General features: G+C 36.1%; 1 protein-coding gene and 1 long non-coding RNA gene across 2 annotated transcripts in view; one reads left to right on the top strand and one right to left on the bottom strand.

Annotated features, from left to right (window-relative positions):
• The window catches only part of LOC138692566 (zinc finger protein OZF-like), a 47667-nt gene extending 29752 nt beyond the window's left edge, over positions 1–17915 (top strand). The window contains exon 5 of the mRNA XM_069815545.1: positions 14910–17915. Coding sequence (XP_069671646.1) covers positions 14910–15765 — 856 coding nt within the window. The 3' untranslated portion in view covers positions 15766–17915. The remainder of the gene's footprint in view (positions 1–14909) is intronic.
• A 1106-nt stretch (positions 17916–19021) lies between these two features.
• LOC138692588 (uncharacterized) lies at positions 19022–22217 on the bottom strand. Its single transcript, XR_011330085.1, has 2 exons — positions 20715–22217; positions 19022–19259 (listed from the first exon to the last, which is right to left on the bottom strand). It is a non-coding gene; the product is annotated as an uncharacterized lncRNA (long non-coding RNA).
• Positions 22218–22488: the final 271 nt, after the last annotated feature.

Below are 22488 nucleotides of genomic sequence, written 5' to 3'. Positions count from 1 at the left end.
GTGGTGTACCGAGGATGCAAATTATGTGCGTTCAGTAACATTATTTGGAAGAGGTGGATGTCAGTTTTTTATAGGCCTACCACCGAAATGTTTTTCTTTCACATGGGTAATACGAAAGCATTTGATCTTGTCGATCGACGCCTGACATGTGGTTATTATACTTTTCAATTGCATGCGGCTTTTGTAGTTTTTGCCCTCTTTATTTACTGTTTCAACAATACTGTCTTCAAATTCAGTCGAGATAGATAAGACGTCCAAATATCCACATTTTGAACTGGAGTGGCAACTGCAGTAGTACTTGAATTATTAGATGTTTCAAAATCAGTTTCACTTCCACTATCACTCTCACTTTTGCTTTCATTTGGATTGAAATCACTGTCACTGTCCGAAGCAGGCATTGAAGTATTCACTAGACGCACAATTTCGTCATCCTTGCAAGTTTATCTGGTGCACTTTTACGATTTTTTGCATTTGAAGGACCTGGAGGCGTCTCAAAATTATCATCTAATTTGTCATCCATGATTCCTCTACTTAAATGAGCGGAAGGTAATAACCAAGAATGATAATAAGTAGCAGCACCCTTCCTGTAAGTAATACTACATAACAATACAGGATAACCAAAATACTGAAGGAATAATGCGCGGGAAAACAAGAAAACAGCTAAGATGTGCATACGTGTCATTGGCATATGGCTCTAGGACCATATGACGTGTATGCGCATAAGTGACATTCAACGTGTTAATGAATAAAATCGAATTCTGTGTGGTTCACCATCTTCGTAACATTTAATTTCCGAATTTCGTAATATTAAATATCACATTATTATTAACCTCCTCTACCCAAATCCCAACCCCACCTGCTCGTAGTGCAACCTGCTCATTAACTAACAGGGACTCTGGGGACCGAGTCATGGCGGTATAACCATTACATCTAGTACAGAGGAAATGCTGTACTCCCGTGCCTGTCCAGAGGCTATAGGTGGCAACCCCACCACTGGACTTACTTCCTCCAGGCTAGTAACCTGTTGGAAGGACATCTTCTTACTAAAAAGTCTACAAACACAGAACACGACTGCTTACAATGGTAACGACCCACGATTGTTAAAGGACAAGCGTTGGAAACGAAAGAATATAATGAATTTTGCTACTTGGGATGTACGTAGTATTTGCCATAAAGGTGATCAATTAGATGATAATTTAAACAAGAAGAAAGTTCACATAGCTGTAATATCAGAAACCAAGAGGAAATTAAGAGGCACGAAGGAAACCAATAATTATATCGAAATTTACAGCGGAGTGCGCAAGAATGTGAGAGCACAAGCAGGTGTAATGATTATTGTCCATAAATCCCTCAAATCTTCCATACATTTGTATGTATTTATTCACACTGCAAATGGGTATATACCCGGTGGCAGTGATAACTAATTACACTCAATAATGACAATTAATAATAAACACAACTAATAAAAAACAATAATTAATAATAATAATAATAATAATAATAATAATAATAATAAAATAATAACAACGAACATCCTAAATTAAATGAAGCATGGTCACTTAAAATAACATTTAAAGTAAATCTAATTTGTATCTTAACCCTAAGTTCGAACTAAGACCCACGAGTGTGACAGGTTCATACCTGCACAAGTACCTTTCGGCACTACACTTATTTCGCTGTCAACTCACTCACTGCACTGATTCTACCTGATTTCACTAACACTTCTAACCATTTCACTGTTCAAATACTTTGCACAGACACTTCACTGACACCAACACATTTCACTTACACAATAGACTTCACTGACGCTACACACTTCTCTGACACAACACACTTCCTCACTGATAGAACACTTCAAATAACAAGATATCAATTACACCCTTTAAGTAGTGTGTATAATATACTACCGTGTGTTAGTAAAGTCCTTAAGCCTATTTTTAAATACGTTTTTGGTTATTGGTAAAGCCTTTAGTAAGTCTGCAGGTAAAGCATTCCAGTGCCTGATAGTACGATTGAGAAAAGAAAACTTTCCAGTGTCTGTCCTCTGTCTTCTTTCCCTCAATTTATATGAGTGGTTGTTGCTTGAAGAGTAATTTGGCGGCTGCAACCTATTTTTTATTTCTCTCCAGGCAGGCTCACTTCTGTATGTTTTGAACATTGCGGATAATCGAATTCGCGTTCTCCCGGCTGTGAGTGTGTCCTATTTTAATGGTGAATTATTACAACAACACTTGAGAGCCCGTTTTGAATCTTTTCCAGTGTCTTAATATGTTCTAATCTGTAAGGATCCCAACATGCAGCACTAAATTCCATTACTGGACGAACTAGTGATTTATATGCAATCTCTTTGGATTTATCAGAGCCTTTCCTTAGTACCCTCATCACAAAGTGTAACGCCCTCCATACCTTTCCTGCTGTGTCAGTAACGTGCTCTCCCCACTGCTAAACGTTATTCCTAAATGGTAAATGTAGCTATACTTATTGGAGTGAGAGAATCATTCAATTAAGATATAAAACATTCAGGGGATATTTAACAGTAATTGGCTTATAAGCCCCAATTAAGGGCGATGAAGAAGAAAATACAAAATTTTATGAGAAATAATGGACAAAGTCCCTAAATCAAATTTCCTCTTGTTGATGGGGGATCTAAATGCACGCATATGTAACATTAAAATAGGGCCATATATAGGAACAAATGGCGAACATATAAAGAATAGAATGGAGAGAGATTAATTGATTTTGTAGTGTATAATCAATTGAAAATTATGAATACTTAATTTAAACATCCACAGTCACAAATTTACATGGGAGGCCAGAAGTCAAAAGTCAGTAATTAATTATGTAATAGCGAAACAAAAAAATTGCTGATATTATATTGGACACAAAGGTTTTTCGCAGCTTCAAAATTGAATCTGATCATTATTTGTTAGTTGCACCAGCACGATTTCCTCCAAGGTGGTATAATAATAAACAAATTATTAAACAACCTACATGTTGTTTTAAGGTTTCACTACTTAATGACCCAAGTATTCGGTGGCTCTATGAGAAGAGAATGGTTAATTTACTAAATATAGAAATAGGAAGTAATATTGAGGAAGAATGGAGTATATTATAACTACAGCTGCAAAGGAAAGTCTAGGAACTGAAGAGATAACATGGTTTAAGGAAATGGGACGATAATGTAGCCAAAATTATTACTGATAAGAGAGGAACATTTAAAAAATTCCTATCAACTGGTACACTTGTTGATGAAATGGAATATAAGAATAAAAGAGCATTAGCAAAGAGGGAAGTTAGGTAAAATCATAGAAAATATTGGAATGACTTTGTTGTTCGGTTGGAAACAGATATTACTAGACCAAACCTAAAAGCATTTAAAATTTTGAAACATTTGAATGGAGAGGTACAAGAAAGAGTTAAAATTAATTAATTCGGAGGAATGGGATCATTATTTTCAAGATTTATGGCAGCAAAAGAATGCAATTTTATGCCCTCCAAATTCTTATAATGTAATAATAATCCGTGGCGCTACAGCCCGTGAAGGGCCTAGACCGAACAGCCGGCTGCTGGCCTCACGCCCACATGTCGAAACAGAGGTGGACGATCATCCAACCAGAATGGAGGTACCGTGTGGTTAGCACGGTGATCCCCCCAGCCGTTATAGCTGGCATTCGCAACCGTATTTCACTACCTATTGTAGCTTCCCAAGTGCATCACGAAGCTGGGTGGGCACCGGTCCCATACACTGGCCGAAATTTCATGAGAAAATTTCTTCCCCCATGAGGACTCGAACCAGCGCGCATTCCGTAACGCGAGTCCTGGGCAAGATGCCTTAGACTGCGATGCCATGGCACGGGACATTCTTATAATGATGACATGGTAAATTTTACTTTAAATGAATTACAAATAGTGCTATCACAATGTAAAAATAATAAGGCATCTGGGGAAGGTGGTATCAATTTGGAATTATTCAAGTATGCAGGAGATGCTTTTAATAAAACATTCTTACTTTTTTAAACAGAATATTTAATGATGAGAATCCTCCACCTGAAAGTTGGCAAAGAGCAATAGTAATTCCGGTACACAAAAATGATGTTATAAGCAACTGTGATAACTTTAGAGGAATAAGCCTTCTCAATTCTGGCTACAAAATTTATACCAAATTACTAAAAACTAAATTAAACCAATTTTATAACACTACACTGGATGAAGCACAAAATGGATTCCGAAAAGGCAGACCATGCGCAGATGGATATTTACACTGAAGCTTTTGATCGAAAAACATAGAGAATTTAATATTGAAACCCATCTGGCATTTACTGATAAGAAGAAAGCCTTCGACAGAGTAGATAGAAACAAATTATTGAATATTTTAGCACATGATGGTATTCCAAATCAATTAACAGCTATTTACAATATTTATAATAATAATCATATACAGGTTAGGATTGAAAACAAATATTCAGAATGGAAACGAATAAATCAAGGAGTGAGACAGGGTTGTAGTTTATCTCCTCTATTATTTATAATACGTGAATCACATTATTCAGGAATGGAAATTGAAACCACATGGAAGTATACCCAAAAGTCGTTTGTCCCAAATAGATACTGTACCTTATTATTTGCTGATGATATTGTGTTTATGGCAACTTCAGAAGATAATTTACAACGTTTGGTTTACAAATTTAATCAAATGGGAGAAAGTTTCAATATGGAAATTTCAACTGATAAATCTAAAGTGATGGCTTTTTTAGGAAAGGAACCAGTCCGTAGTTATCTCGGTTACCAAATTTCATATGAAGAAGAAAAAGATTTGAATGAGAAAATTATTAAATTCAACAGAGCAATGGGGATACTTAATCAGATATTCAAACCAACCTTAGTACAAAAACACATGCGCAACAGAATTTATAAAACATTGGCCTGACCTGTACTCTGTTTTGTTAGTGAAGCTTGGACGATTCATAATATGTTGTTGTTTTCTAATGCCAGGCATTTGACAATAAAGTCATTTGACCTCTTGCACTCCAATATTTTTCAAAGATATTATCATGGTCAGCCACTGAAGCACAGAGTTTGAGGTGTTCCGAATCCATTTCTTGGTTTGTGTTGCACAATGGGCAATTAGGGGACTGACATATTCCAATTCTATGCAGGTGTTTGGCCAAACAATCATGGCCTGTTGCCAATCTAAATGCAGCTGCAGACTATTTTCGTGGTAAGTCGGGAATTAACTCTGGATTGTGATCCAGAGAGTTCCATTTTTTCCCTTGGGACTGTGTTATCAAATTTTGTTTATTGAAGTCTAAGTATGTAGATTTAATAAATCTCTTCACAGAGTAATACGTAGATTTAGTAACAGGTCTGTAAGTAGCAGTGCTGCCCTTCTTTGCTAAAGCATCCGCATTCTCGTTTCCCAGGATTCCACAGTGGGATGGTATCCATTGGAATACAATTCTTTTATTGAGTGATATTAATTGAGAGAGCATTTTAGTAATTTCCGCTGTTTGAAATGAAGGTGTGTGTTTAGAGACGGTTGATAGAATAGGTGGTTTGGAGTCTGACAATATAACTGCATTCTTAAATTTATTGATGTGGCATAGAAGATTCCTGAGACTTTCACTTATTGCAATGATTTCTCCATCAAAACATGTTGTTCCATATCCAAAAGATTTATAAAGTGAGAAGAAACAGCACGTAACACCTGCACCAGCACCTTGATCTCTGGAGATCAAGGATCCGTCGGTGTATAAATGAAGCCAGTTTTGTGGAGGGTACCTAATATGAATTGTTCTAAAGACAATTGTTTCATTATTTCAGTGTTTACTGCTGATTTCAGTATTTCTTCTGTTAAATTTAGATTATACTCTATATTTAATAGAGTTAAAGGGTGGTTTGGTTTCATTTGTAAGTTTTCTTTTAAATTCGGGATATTGATTTTCTGTTTTAATTCTTAAACCATGGATATGAAACTTTTTTGAGTTTTCAATCTACAGAGAAGACTGTAAGAATGCCAATTGTTTCCTGGTAATCTGATAAGTTTTTCATATTGAATCAGTGCTTTTTCTTCTATTGTCATTTTGATGCTGTTAATATTAGTGAGGAATCTCATAGAATCTATTGGAGTTGTTTTGATTCCACCAGTAACAAGCCTGAGAGCTTGGTTTTGAACATATTCTATTTCGTTTATGAAAGGTGAAGTAATTAAAATTTCTCCGCAGTTCGTCAGCACTGGCTGTATAAACATTTTGTATGTAGTGTTCAAAGTATTCTTAGAGCATCCCCATTTCTTTCCTGCTAGTCTTTTTAGAAGGGAGAATCTTTTACGAGCTTTTTCAGAAATGTATTTCAAATGGTTGCTCCATGTTAACTTACTATCGAAAATATCTCCAAGATATTTGGATCATAAGTTCTAGGAAGATGTTGGCCATTGTATTGGATATTTAATTCTCTTTCTTTTTTACCAAGTGAAAATATTGGGTAGTTACTTTTGCTTAAATTGAGGGTCATGATATTTGATGTATTCCATTCATATAGTTGATTTAGAGCTTTAAGAGCAGAATTTTGAATTTTTCTCTATGTCTGTAAGATCCGGAAGTCCACAAAACTATATCATCTGCAAATAGTGCTGTTTTCATGTTTGATTCCTCTAATAGGGAGGGTAAGTCATTTATATAAATATTGAATAAAGTTGTGCTGAGAACAGTGCCCTGAGGTAGACCTCGATATGTTTGTCTGTAACTAGAAAGTGAGTTATTGAATTTAGTGGCAATGAATCTTAGACTAAGGAATTCTGATATCTATCTGAACATATTGCTGGAGATACCTAATTTCTGGAGTTTGAGTAATAATTTATTTCTCCAAACAGAATCATATGCTAACTGAAAGTCAATAAATATTGCCAAGGTATCTTTTTTTCTTGTTAAAACTGTCTTTTATTTCTTGGCCGAGGCGTATGACTTGTTCATTGGTAGAGTGTAGTTGTCGAAAGCCGGCTTGTCTTGGTGATAAAATATTTTGAGATTCTAAATACCAAGTTAATCTGTTGGAGATCATGGACTCCATGATTTTTGCTATCATGCTTAATAGTGCTAGTGGCCGATAACTATGAGCAGGTTTCCCATTTTTCTGAATTGGTACAATGATTGCTTTTTTCCAAGCTGCAGGAATTGAGGTGTTCCATGATAAATAATTTGTCATGGAACACCTCAATTCCATTTTCAATTATTGAAAATGGATAAAAGTACAGACTTGGCTTTTTCCTCCAGATGTTTCAAAAGTTCGGAATGAATGTTGTCGGGGCCAGGTGATTTCTTGGTTTTTAAATTTTGTATTGCTATAGTTAATTCTTTGGAGGTAAAATTTTGATGAAATATTTCAGGTTTTGTAATATTACTAGTAATATTGTTTTTATTATTTTTATGTAATTGTGTTTTGATAAATTTGTCAGTTTTTTTGATATTGGGATGTAATCTGTGAGAGTTTGAGTAGTGTTTATTAAATGCGTTTGCTATATCTCTACTATCTGTTAGTGTTTTGTTATTATGAATAAGAGGTTGGCTAATATTTTCCTGAGTATTGGAAATATTCTTGAGAAATTTTAGCACTTTCAGTTCTGTAATTAATATTTTCAATTTATTAAAACTGTTCTTTTTTGCTGTTATGTTTGCTTTTTTAAGAATGGCAGTCTTCTTCCTCCAATCTCGAGCATCTTCTGGTGTTTTGCTATGTTCTGCTTTGGTTCTTGCTTTATCTCTATCTTGTTTCAATAAATTAAGTTTTCTGTCCAGAATGGGGTGTATTTTTTGGTTTGCCTCGTGGAATGTGCTTTTTTGCAATTTTAAGAATAGATTCACAGAAATATTTGTTCAGTCTATCTGAGTTTGTATTTTCCATTAGTGGTGTATTGAGCTTGAGGTGTTCGTTTAGCGATTCGTAATATTGATTCACGAAGATTAATGGCGGCAGAAATGAGATTTATGCGTCATACAACGGGATACACGAGAATGGATCATATTAGAAAGAACTGCAGATTGAACCGTTTACAGAATACCTACAGAAATACAGACAAAACTGGAGATCACATGTCATCAGAAGCCTCGATCTAGAATTCCACGCCATATTTTAAATTACCATCCTGTGGGCAAGAGATCCTTGGGCAGACCTTTCAAGCCTTGGCAAGAGACTGTAACAGGCCACTGGGCCCAATACATGCAAGGATGATGATGATGATTATTATTATTATTATTATTAACAATTTCACTCTCGATGTAGCTATTTTACTTAGGTTTTTGAAATACTAATTACATAATATAGATGTAGGCTACATAATAGAAACATTTTATAGATGAAGCCAAATTCCAAATTACTGAACTTTTTCAGTATTCGTTACGTCTTTCCATTTGCCTTACCATCTTTCGTTATTTCTTCAGTCTCTCTTTGTTTTTTGACGCATATTTTCTTATGAATTTACGATTCTGAGTGTTTCGGAAGTATTTCAAACTTTGTGCGCCGCAGAGGTCTGCAGATACAGTAAGAATTAAAATTTAGGAATGCGTTATGTACATTAACAAAGCTATATCTTTGTTTCGAAAAGTTAAATTAAATAAAGATCAAATATGTTCCATCTAGCTACTGCTGTTTGGTTTATTATAATATGAACATTTCATTGTTTGCTGCTTTTGCTTCTTTATCATTTTTATCTACAAGCTGCCATTAGAGACAAGGTAACAACGGTTTCAATAAGTGAATAGAAAAGAAGACCAAAATTAAATATTTAAAGGAGATTGGTTTTAAATAATTACTTATAAGTTTCTCATGGGAAAGATTCCATTCCGGTGGTATTCGTATGTATAAAAGGGAATTGTAGACTCATACATGTTTTACTTTTCTTGGTTCACTTCTTCTGGTTGATTAAATAAAATAATTTGTATATGGTTTCGTCAATTGCTTATCTTTAATATATAAATAAGTCAAAACATGACTCAATTACACAATCTCAGAATAGGACCCCGGTGGGGGTGAGGTCTTCTGGTTGACCTCTGTGATGTTAGGAATCATACTGATGGGTCCAAAATAAGTCCTCTGCTGTTCTCTTTGAAAACTATCATGTCGATACAATTATGTTGACGTTATTCAGTATGTAATCAATAGTGTGAACATGCCCGCAACAGAAATTTTCACATTAAAAGAGGAAGGCAGTGAAATTATAAAATACTAACTTAAATGTATTTTATTGCCGTAGTAGTCCCATGTCTAATATTTTGTTGTGCTTAATTTCATCTTAACGAACTTCTACAGATTTCTGTGCATTGAATCTGTCAGCTTATTCCAAATACGACACTGAAAGCTATGTCTAAAGCGTGTAAAGAAGCACTAAGAATCTAGGCCATTTGCACCCAAAACTTCTTGAGTACCTCTTGCAGCTCTTTGATATTTGATGATAATGCCTGACGAACCTTGTCTTTCATGTAGCTATAGTCCCGTCGCTCTCATTTCCGGCAGCCAATCACGTTTCCGCTCGGCTACATTTAAACGTGTGCGTCTTGTGATTCGCTGATGCATTTCCTAAGGCTCGATAAATACGTAATATAATCGCCCGCCATTTTGGCTCTTTCGTTGAGTTCGCAGAAAACACACGAGGACGTTATTTGCTGCTCATTTATTTGCTCAATTACACTGCGTTTGATTTATTATCACAGGAGCTACGACATGATAATGTTTAACGGTGCGGCAAATAGATCCCTCGTCTCGTAGCTCAGCAACGAAAGTTCAAAAATGGCGAACGATACTACCTACCTAGACTTTATAGAGCCTTCACTTCCTAAGACGTAAGCAAAGAGGAGGAGTGACGCCGGGAATAACAGGGTCGCGACTATAGTTCCAAACATTTTATGGGATCCAAGCCAAGTCTGTTTCTGGCCATCCATGTCCAGATATAGCATTGTCTTTCAACCACCACCTTTGTTTTCTGTTGTGACAGTCATGTGTGGGTCAAATTAGTAAAGTGAAGTACAGGATGGGGCATGGGAACAGGCTGTGGTGAAGTTAGTGATGGTCATAGAGGGGTGGGGAAGGAGTGAATGGAAGGGAGGTTTGTGTCCAGCCTGTGTCAGTCACGGGAGCAGCACGCTTTTGCCATAGAGGCGTATTTCTCTAATGGCCACTTGGTCATCATGGTGCAACGTGGCTTTCGTTGTCGCTTCGATATTCCTCCGACAGGCCGTGTTTCTGATCGTAAATCGATGTTATTGTGGCTGGATCTCTTCAGGGAATCGAGGAGTGTGTCCAAAAGAAAGAGAGGACCGCCACCACACCTGGAAATGTCGAACGAGTTCGTGTGTCTCTGCATGTAACCCTTGGCATGTCGGGACGTTCTCTTTGTCGGATTCTTCACGATGAACTGCGGTCCAACAACTAACGGAACGTGATTATGTAACTCGACAAACATCATGTGAGCAGCTGATTGTCACCTTACCCAACAACGTACCGGTATAGTGAGGGACACGTAAGAACAGCTCCTAAACAGCAAATATCGCCGTTTTGTCGTGTTGCCAACTGTTACCAGTTATCACAATATGAAGTAAAATCACTATCCTACGTACTGAATATCTTATTTACTTACCGTACTTTAAGTTACCTTTATGTTAGAAGGTTATTCTAAGTAATTTGCAACATATTTTCGTAGGCAAACTATACGAGAAAGGGATCAACATGTTAGGTATTTTGTCTGGCAATATGAAATTAGTTTGATTAGATAATTGATTCACGAGACCTAACCTAAAAATGTACTTTTGTTTGACCACATGAAATTATTAGTACTAACTCCGAAAATCGAATATCACCATGAAATGTATGCTTAAGAGTACTTACTCCTAATAATTTTGCTATTTTAGTTATAATTGCTGTCTCCATGAGCATAATTCTTTCTTCATTTTCTTTCGGTTAAATCTGAGAGAACAGAATGCCAGTAAGGGAAGTTATCCCCACTCTTGCAGCACGCTTTACGCTTTCTTGGTGGAGTCACTGCCATGTTTTTTCCTCTTTTTGACATTATTGTAATAAAATTCTAAACACGAAAGAAATTCATTGAAATGCGAAATGGTATGTCTATCGATCACCCACCTGCATTATCACACCCAAGTATGTTATATTAATTTACACTTAGGCCTATCTGACTACTGTCTTGAATTGTAACTACGTCAATCAAATAACTATTATGTATTAATATTAATATTGATTAATTACTACTACATTCAAATTTCACTAGCTTAAAGTAACCGGCTCAGAAATCTAGTATAATTTTAATTCCATGGAACTCCAGTACCGACAATGTTTGTCTTAGCTGCCAACATAACAGTTACAAATTCACTACCATTTGTAGTATTTGTCACCATCGAAATTCGAAACGAAGTTGGCAAAAGAAAATTCAACCTGCAAACTAGAAAATCACCACAATCCACTAGCATATGTAGTAATGGGAGAAAAATGGGTAGGTTTCATCCTTAAGCTGACCTGGACTATACTAAACTTGTATTCTTCTGTGACGAGGTACATTTTCACCACAGTGGCTGTGTTAACAAACAGAACATTCGATACTGGAGTGAAACAATCCCAAGGAACTTCATTCGAATCGTGTCACAGTATGGTGTGCAATGTCAAGAGTAGGCATCATTGGCCCTTACATTTTTCAAGAAAACGGTCGTGCTGTGACCGTCAATTCAGACCATTATATGACAATGATCCAGTTGTTCTTCTTACCCACTGTCGAAGAAATGGATCTAGATAATGCATGGGGCCACGGCCAGGTTCAGTGGATGTTTTGAGACCAGCTGGCTGATCTCTCTAGGGGACGTAAACTGGCCTGCGCGCTCACCTGACTTAGCCCCCCTGTGGCGTTATCTCAAATCCCAAGTTTATAACGATCATCCTCACATCCTGGAAGACCTCCAAAACAACATCCGAGTCGAAATTGCCAATATAACGGTCGACATGCTTGAAAGAGAGGACCAAAACTTCCGAATTCGACTGAATCAGTGTGTTGACAATGGAGGGCGACATTTACGAGATATTCTTTTCGAAATCGTGTAAAATCAAAGCTCCCATGTTGTGTAATGGGCGAAAAATAAGAATAAAGAGGTTTAAAATGTTGTTGTTTTCTAATGCCAGGCGTTTGACAATAAAGTCATTTGACCTCTTGCACTCCAATACTTTTCAAAGATATTATCATGGCCAGCCACTAAAGCACAGATTTTGAGGTGTTCCGAATCCATTTCTAGGTTTGAGTTGCACAATGGGCAGTTAGGGGACTGATATATTCCAATTCTATGCAGGTGTTTGGCCAAACAATCATGGCCTGTTGCCAATCTAAATGCAGCTACAGACGATTTTCGTAGTAAATCGGGAATTAACTGTGGATTTTGATGCAGTGAGTTCCATTTTTTCCCTTGGGATTGTGTTATCAAATTTTGTTTGTTGAAGTCTAAGTATGTAGATTTGATAAATCTTTTCACAGAGTAATACGTAGATTTAGTAACAGGTCTGTAAGTAGCAGTGCTGCCCTTCTTTGCTAAAGCATCCGCATTCTCGTTTCCCAGGATTCCGCAATGGGGTGGTATCCATTGGAATACAATTCCTTTATTGAGCAATGTTAATTGAGAGAGCATTTTAGTTATTTCTGCTGTTTGAGATGAAGGTGTGTGTTTAGAGACAGTTGATAAAATAGCTGCTTTGGAGTCTGACAATATAACTGCATTTCTAAATTTATTGATGTGGCATGGAAGATTCCTGAGACTTTCACTTATTGCAATGATTTCTCCATCAAAACTTGTTGTTCCATATCCAAGAGATCTATAAAGTGAGAAGAGACAGCACGTAACACCTGCACCGGCACCTTGTTCTCTGGAGATCAAGGATATGTCAGTGTATAAATGAAGCCAGGTTTAAAATGTATAGACTGTTTTATTTCATAGTGATCAGTGATATTCTCTTTCGCAAAACTTAAGGAGACATAATTCTTTTTAGCAAAATGAAAAATAGAATTTTAATATTTACCATTTTATTTTCGTTGTGTGTGTGTGTCTAGTGCCCAGCCACTTCACTTTGCGTGATTCGGGTTCCGCATACTGCGGATAGATGGCAGGACGGTGACCCATTTTCAAATTGCACATCACTTTGGTGGGCCACGTTATGCATCAAATGTATCTGTGAAGAGTTTTGTCGAGTATTAGGTTGAGTGTATGGTAAGAGTTCGTGTAAGCGTAGTGTAGGGAGGTGGGTGAGGTGGGTGAAGATGGTGATGGAGGGAGAAGGGGAAATCTGTTGCCATCACATAGCCTACTCCTATCGAATAGCACCAAGGGAGCCACCAGGCTTAATGTCCCCATCTGTCGGACGAATCACTATCAACAGTGACATATGCCTTCCCTTCATATGCACTGTGGAGAGATTTGGGATTTAACTCAGACGTATTGGTGCACAATCCAGTGATTAGAAGTTGTGCACCACCATCTCACCTAGTCCCGAGGTAGAAATTTTACAAGAAAATCTCTGACCCCACTGGAAATCGATCCCGGGCCAGCTAGTCTGGAGGCAGACATGCTACCACAGAGCTAACTCGGCGGCCTATTTTCATAGTCTTGGTAGGACTTTTTGTTTGAATTCGAACTTTATTCATCACAGCAAGTTTCATTCAGTTGTCCTTGTTTTATATGTGTCTTGGTAATCTTAGATGAAACGTAAGGAAACATGTTGATGCTTTCTTCCTCCAATCTTCAGTTTTAGTTCAATTTTACATGCATATTTTCAAGATTTTCAGTGCCTCTTTGTACACTTTACACGCTTTATACCTAGCTCTTCAGTGCCTCTTTACAAACTTTAGACCTAGCTTTCTAGAGCCTCTCTACACACTTTAGACATAGCATTTTAGTGCCCCACACATAAATTTTTAGTGCCTCTTTATATGCTTTATACATAGCTTTTTAGTGTTTCTTTACAATCTATAGATGTAGTTTTTAGATTCGCTTTACACGCTTTAGACATAGTTTTTAGAGTCGCTTTACACGCTTTAGACATAGTTTTTAGAGTCTCTTTACATGCTTTAGACATAGTTTTTAGTGTCTCTTTACATGCTTTAGACATAGTGTTTAGAGTCTCTTTACACGCTTTAGACATAGTTTTTAGTGTCTCTTTACACGTTTTAGACATAGTTTTTAGTGTCTCTTTACACGCTTTAGACATATTTTTTCGTGTCTCTTTACACGCTTCAGACATAGTTTTTAGAGTCTCTTTACACGCTTTAGACATAGTTTTTAGTGTCTCTTTACACGCTTTAGACATAGTTTTTAGTGTCTCTTTACACGCTTTAGACATAGTTTTTAGAGTCTCTTTACACGCTTTAGACATAGTTTTTAGCGTCTCTTTACACGCTTTAGACATAGTTTTTAGTCTCTTTACACGCTTTAGACATAGTTTTTAGTGTCTCTTTACACGCTTTAGACATAGTTTTTAGAGTCTCTTTACATGCTTTAGACATAGTTTTTAGTGTCTCTTTACACGCTTTAGACATAGTTTTTAGCGTCTCTTTACACGCTTTAGACATAGTTTTTAGTGTCTCTTTACACGCTTTAGACATTGTTTTTAGAGTCTCTTTACACGCTTTAGACATAGTTTTTAGTGTCTCTTTACACGCTTTAGACATAGTTTTTAGTGTCTCTTTACACGCTTTAGACATAGTTTTTAGTGTCTCTTTACACGCTTTAGACATAGTTTTTAGAGTCTCTTTACACGCTTTAGACATAGTTTTTAGAGTCGCTTTACACGCTTTAGACACTTTTAGTGCCTCTTTTGATGTTGATAGTCTTTATTGTGGTGATAGTTTTAACTTCCCAAATGGGTTCTTTTGATTACAGCAATTTCTACAGTAACAGGAATGAAACGCCTTTTGTGAACTGCATCAGAGCTCTAAATTGTGTCTCCACAGAGTATTCTGTCACAGAATCTATACCTGAACCCCACTTATACGGTCAGTGGCATAGAAGAAAGGAGAACCAGGAGTTACAATCAGACGGTGGCACAGATGATTCCTTTAAGTGCAATATCTGTGGCAAGTTGTTACAGACTCTCCAAAGCCAGAGAAAGCATTTGCAAATCCACACCGCCGAAAGGACATTTAAATGTGATACATGTGGCAAATACTTTCTACGATTGGATAATCTCAAATCCCATGTCACTACTCACTCAGGAGAGAAGGCATTTAAATGCGATGTTTGTGGGAAATGTTTTGCAAGGTCCCGAGATTTAACAGTGCATGCACGTACACATTCTGGCGAGAAGCCGTTCAAATGCAATGTTTGTGGGAAATGTTTTGTAAGGTCTGGCGTTCTTTCGATCCATGCGCGTACGCATTCTGGCTCGAAGCCTTACAAATGTGATATTTGCGGGAAAAGTTTTGGACACTCGGGAATCCTCACCGAGCATGCGCGTACCCATTCTGGCGAGAAGCCATATCAATGTGATGTTTGTGGGAAATGTTTTGCAAGGTCGCGTGAATTGATTGTGCATTCACGTATCCATTCTGGCGAGAAGCCTTATAAATGTGATATCTGTGGGAAATGTTTCCTACAGTCTCCTTTGCTGACAGTGCATAAACGTACTCATTCTGGCGAAAAGCCATACAAATGCGACGTTTGTGGGAAATGTTTTGTAAGATCTAGTTATCTGACCATGCATATACGGACACATTCTCGGGTGAACCCATACAAATAAAACGTATGTAGTAAATGTTTTGTATGCTGGAGCCTTCTCGCAATACATGAACGTACGAATCCTTTCAAATGCAATGTTTGTGGTGAGTGTTTTGTACAGTCTGTTCAAATTCACATGCGTGTTACGTAACACATTTGATCGTGACAGGAGAGAAACCTGAAGTCCTAATCCTATTAGCGAAGTGTTGCCGTAAAGCTACACGAGTCTCAGCAGAGGTTAACGATTATAAAACTACTATAGTTATATTTAGTCAGCACGATCTCCCCAGTCATTGTAGTTTGTGTTCGATGGTAATCTTTCCAGCCGGGCCACCTTCCGATAGTCTGATCGAAATGTAATGAAAAAATGCCTTTCCAGGAAGAATCGAGCGAGCATTCTTTTTGTAACGCGATTTCAGGAACAACCGTGTATATTATATATACACACTTCAGGTCCTTAATCGGCCCAATAGACGCGAAATGTCGAGTGATGTCGTCAGCTGTGATAACGCAACCAAATTGCAATTCAGAAGTAATGGGTATATTCGACTCTAATGGATTGTGGAATAATACATAAATCCTATTAAATTTGTGATCACATTCATAGATTAACTAGCTATTTGTTGAAAAGTCAATGGTGAATACTGTGTATGCAGAACAGAAAAATTGTGAACTAAAAATAGTGTTGAAGTGTGAGTAGTCATTGCTTCAAATGCATCACACCAACATTTTTAGGTCATCACAATTTGTGTCATTTCTGTCCCAGTAGAAGGAATGCCTTTAACTCGTGAAAAATATTTTGTTACCAAGAAGAAGACAATTGTGACAACAGTAAAAGGCTTGTTGGACTTGGAGGTCAACTCAATATTCTCCTCCTCACAATTTTCAAGACTACATAAAATCTGAAACGCAGTATGCTAAGAACGTTTTATGCTGTGTAACAAATAACTGTGAAATTCGTCAACAATGTGAAGCTGGTGTATGCTCTTTGGTACTTTCTAATGTGATTTTTTTTTTTATAATTCCTTGTAAATATACTCTGCACTTTCTGTGTGTACTGTACAATTGTATACCAAGCTAAGGGCCATTTCATGAAAAAGTGGGAAGAATGTTAAAAAAAAAGAATATACTATTATATAATTTATACGGATTGATTCTGTAAATTACAACTTTAGAAAGTTGAAGCTATAAAAAAAGTACCATATCTTTCTGGAACATCTTGCGAAATAAAGTTGTATAACTGGACTGTGTTATTTTTGTAAAATTAAGATTTTTGAACATATCATTCAACCTGAAACAAATGTTGTGTTCTATTTATTTATATTCCATGGTATTCATGCATTGCTTCACAGCTAGAATATGGGACATGTGAAGAAAAATCTTAATAGTACCATAAATTCTTGTCACAGTCTAGTTAAAATATTGTGGCAGCCACGTGAGATTCGATCTCACGACCAGCAGAAGGAAGTGCAAGGTCGGCCGTCACGGCAGGTTGCGCGCGCATCTGCTTCCTGGGGCGTGTGCTGTGGCGGAGAGAGGAGAGGGAGCGACCGCGGCAGAGACGGGAGATATCGAGATTATTCGAGATCATGAACTCTCCAGAAACTATGGTTTGGTTATAAAAGAGAAGACGCAAGTGAAAGTCAGTCAGTCGGTCAGTAAGCCAGTGTTGTTACTGTCAGTGGACAGCAAGCCAGCCAGTCTTGTGTAGCAGTGAAGCCAGCTTCGAGACCGGAGTTCGACTTGAGTGTGTCCGCAGCTGTGCGAGCGTCCGAAGTCCTGAGTTCGAGTGCAGTGGACCGCAGTTGGGGGACCTGAGTTCGAAGCTCAGTGGACTGTCTCTGAAGGACTGTGGTTCGACATACTGTGAACTTAAGTGACTGAGCTAGAAGAACTAGCCAAGGCAAACGAACTGTGAACTGAGAACTGACAGTTCTGATTTGTAAATAGTGCTTTGTGAACATTAGTTAAGATTAACAGTTCATTGTTGTTCTCATTAATCCAAGTAAATTGTCATTGCCGTCTGTGGAGTGCAATAACGAATACTATGTTCCTGTGTGGAGTGGAAATCCCATTGTTTACGGGAGTAGAATTAAATTGTAGAGAGTGATAATTATTGTTGCTTTGAATAAAAGTTACATTGTTGAGTTGGAATAAATTTACAATATGTACAGAAATTTTTACAGTATAGTCTTACAACAGAAAGGTATCGATATTTAATATAAGACAGAAATATTCATGAAGTGTTGTTGAATGTCACGAATTCACCTACGGAATAGAAGACGTGAGAAATAAGGTACTTCTTTAATTTGACCCTAAATAACTTTATGTTTTGAGTTTGATTTTTTTATACCCATAGAGAGGCTATTAAAATTTTTACTGCCATATAACGCACTCCTTTTTGATAGCACGATAGACTTAATGATGGAGCTTGAAAATCACTTCTTGACGCGTATCTGTATTATAAAGTGTTGAATTAGTTACAAAGTTTTCGTGATTATATGCGAGGAAATTTATTAATGAAAAAATATACTGACAAGGCATGGGCATTGTTTGTAGTTTTTAGAAAATGGTCCTACACGATTCCCTAGATTTTGCACCCACTATTATTCAAATTATTCTTTTTTGTAATGGAAATATACTGTTACTATCTGTAGAATTTCCCCAGAATATTATTCCAAAACTCATTACCGAGTGGAAGTAGGCAAAGTATATTGTTTTTAAGGTATTTATATTTACTATCTTTTGCATAGATCTAATAGCAAAAGCTACTGAATTCAGTTTGGTGATACTTTCTATAATATAATTTTTCCAGTTTAACACATTATCGATTTGTAAGCCAAGAAATTTGGTTGTTGTTTCTGTTAGGGACCTGTTGTTAATTATTGCGCTTGAAATTACTGATCCCATATTTTGAAGAGAATTGCCTCTGTTTCAGATTGGAATGTGCTGGAGTTATTGGCTGTAATTACTATACTTGTGTCATCTGCAAATAATATGGGATGATCTACATATTTTATTAGAGGGGCGAGGTCATTTATGAACACTAGAAAAAGTAGAGGTTCTAATATTAATCCTTGAGAAATTTAATTATTAATAGTCCCCCATAACTAGACAGATTTCATACCTGTATTGATTTTCACTTTCTGTTTCCTATCTATGAGATATGAAGAGTCCAGGAGGAAAAGGGAGGATTTCCACTTTTAACAATTTTCAGGAAATAAATTTTAAAATTTAAAACTCTATCATTCTGAAAATAATGCTGACTCATACCTCTATTTAATTTTTTGACATTTATTGTTATATTTTCCACCAATATACAATGAAATCAATAGAGAAAATTAAATATAAAATTAGCACTTCACAACACTGAATAATTGGTTCTCCTTCAGTATGTTTCCGTTCATGCACAGCCACTTTTTGTGAGTTGTGAGAAAAATTTTTCAGCGTCTGCTTCACATAACACCTTTAATTCTTGCAAATCCTGCCACTTCTCTTGTGATATCGGCAAGTTCACTAAAATAATATAATATTATATTAGTAAAGTTCACTAAAATAATATAATATTATCTTACTATATAAAAATTGAATGTGGGTATGTATGTGGGTGTGTATGTTCTCTATACAAATCTACACGCTTTGACCGATATGTTCCAAAGTTTGCACATTTAACCTTCATAACCAGGAGAAGAACATAGGCTACATTAAAATTGTGCAAATGGAAGTTAAATTAATTAAATATATAAAAAATAAAAACAAATAGATCAAATATTCATGTATTATATTAAAATGCAAAATCTTCTACAGTCATTTGTTCTTTATTATTGTCTGTTGTATTCAACATAGACTTTCACGAGGCCTTGGAAATTTTAACACGAAATTAAATTACATTGTTGTTACACATCATGAAGGCTAAAACTAGCTGATAATTCATGCAATAAGTATCTTTACGCAGTCCAGGACCGTATTATGAATTTCTCGATGCAGTTTTGTAGATGGTGAGCAGACTGTTTTATCCAATTGAATTAAAAAATTCTTTCAAACTACAAGGATTGCTACCACATAATTTACTTAATATTGAATATAGTAGACCTACTATTGCGAAATATTGACTCATCAGAATTATGCATTAACAAGAATTTGTGTCAAAAACTCATGCAAAACGTAATATGGTGGCAATATTAACTGGAAAAACGAAAGAAGATGATGTTTTTATCCCACGTATTGCTATTATAGCCATTCGATTTTAAGCAATTATTATAAGTTATAGTAATATTTGTGATAATATTACAATATTATAATATTGCAATAATAATGTGGAGCCTATTTTACTGTTACTGTTAACCCGTCTCTTATTAATAAGTTATGGTCACTAATGACTTGGCCGTTTATAGGAAAATATGATTTTCTGTTGTGGTAGTGTTCTACATTGCCTTCTCCAGGAGAGTGAATTCTGATGAGTATACTGTAGACTCCGTTACTGCAAAACACCCTGAAATCCATGTATTTGATAGAATCCATCCGTTACAAATTGTAGTTTGGCCTTGAAGGAAATTAAATTTATTGTGGGCAGAAAGGCTTAATAATGCATAATGTCGTGGTACGATAAATATTATCATCAATCACAATATTAAATATCTTAAATATCCCTGTAGCATAAGGTTTTAATGTTGTTAAAACTCTATTCATAGGTGAGATGGAATTATTTCGATTAGTCAGTTTCTTTGGATATTAGTGGCACTTTCTTTAATATCCGTCACTAGGGAGGAGAAAACATAAGTAAATATGGTTCGTTTTGGTTTTATATAGTTCCCTTGCCGAGGTCTCCGATAAGTCTAACATACAGTTTATTTAGAAATAGACCAAAATTTAAAACCCGGGCAATGCCGGGTAATTTAAGCTGGTATTAGTAATATAATAAATGAATAATTAGGCCTACTTAAAATTGATTTTGTAAAAATATAATCTCACCTTCATATGCTCTGTCTGGATACAGGAATTCTTCATTCAATTAGATTGCATTCGCTGGCCGTTTTTTAAGTGGAGGTCGAATCACAGAAGAGTACCAGGCACCATTCTTGGATGCTTCTCTTCTATTCGCAGTTCCCTCACTGGCCGTGATTAAAATGGACATTTCTTCAGGTAAAATTATTCCAAGAATGTAGTCCAGTCTCGAATAATGGAATTATCGACTTAATGGATTTGAAATGGTGTGGGCTTGATTCTGGCACATCTCATTATATTATTCCAATCGTCGGGAATTTCAGTTCTTCATTTTGTGTTTACAAGTCCCATATTGTCACAGTCCATGTATTAATGTCCCCGAATAGGGAATGTGACATGAATTGAACTGAACCCCTTTTTCTCATGCACCATGTAATGGAGATACTCACTACTGGATAATTCTTAATTTGACCACTACAGGAGTCACAGAACAGTTCTAGGTGGCGAACATTAGAAGATAATTCAAATTCGTAACAGTGGTCCAAGAATGATACTACTGCATTAGCACCCGTTTTTTCCATTTGTTTCTGTGTAGGCCTATGTATAGAAAACTGATTTAGAATCAGACAATTGGTGCACATTAAATGAATAAAATGATAATTAGCGCTTCTAATATACAATGTTTGATGAGATGTTTGGTGTCGGCAGATTCTTCTGGTAGTCCATCACTAAGCTCTCAACTTCTGATTTCCTGCACCTGTTTTTAGATGTAGTCTTACACTGATAAAATAATTGTGCGTTTGGAAGATGTACTTTCTTTTGAACTTCTAAATGCTTTATTTCCTGTTCAATTTCATTATTTTCTATGGACAAGCTATTAAGTTCAGTATACTTAATCCCTTTAACTTGACTGAAAATTCATCGCAAGTACTGCACGTGTCACATCTTGGATACCCAAATGATATGTTGAACTCAGTGGAGAATATAGTTATGTAAGTTTTATAACTCGCAGAATGTTCATTATACATCTCACAATACATTTCATACATTCTCTTTATGTTGAGGGTTTCAGGAAGATAAATTTTAGAAGTTTTCTCCATAGCATAATGACATGAATGACCTTTGAAAGACTTAATATACTCAATGACTTTGCGCCTGTGGATAGTTTGTGAGGACGATTTCCATGTTTTCACCTGCCATCGGTAGGTGCTAATCCAAAAAATTTGAAAGAACACTGAATTATTTGTAGTCTGTTCTTTGTTATGCCATGGAGAGATAACAAGGCTAACAAAATCACCAATTCTTCCGTCTTCAGCAGCAGTTTAAGGCTCATTCACAATGAAAATTAAACATAACGTAAGTGTTAACTTAACGTTACAGTAAAATCAAGAAGCCTTAAGGCTCATTCACAATGAAAATTAAATATAACGTAAGCGTTAACTTAACGTTACAGTAAAATCAAGAAGTCTTAAGGCTCATTCACAATGAAAATTAAATATAACGTAAGCGTTAACTTAACGTTACAGTAAAATCAAGAAGTCTTAAGGCTCATTCACAATGCAAATTAAACATAACGTGTTAACTTAACGTTACAGTAAAATCAAGAAGTCTTAAGGCTCATTCACAATGAAAATTAAACATAACGTAAGTGTTAACTTAACGTTACAGTAATATCAAGAAGTCTTAAGGCTCATTCACAATGAAAATTAAATATAACGTAAGCGTTAACTTAACGTTACAGAAAAATCAAGAAGTCTTAAGGCTCATTCACAATGAAAATTAAATATAACGTAAGCATTAA

This window comes from Periplaneta americana, chromosome 17 (assembly GCF_040183065.1).
Source record: "Periplaneta americana isolate PAMFEO1 chromosome 17, P.americana_PAMFEO1_priV1, whole genome shotgun sequence".
Lineage (NCBI taxonomy): Eukaryota > Metazoa > Arthropoda > Insecta > Blattodea > Blattidae > Periplaneta > Periplaneta americana.
Note: the sequence above shows the minus strand (reverse complement) of the source record. Positions and strands in the feature narration are given on the sequence as shown.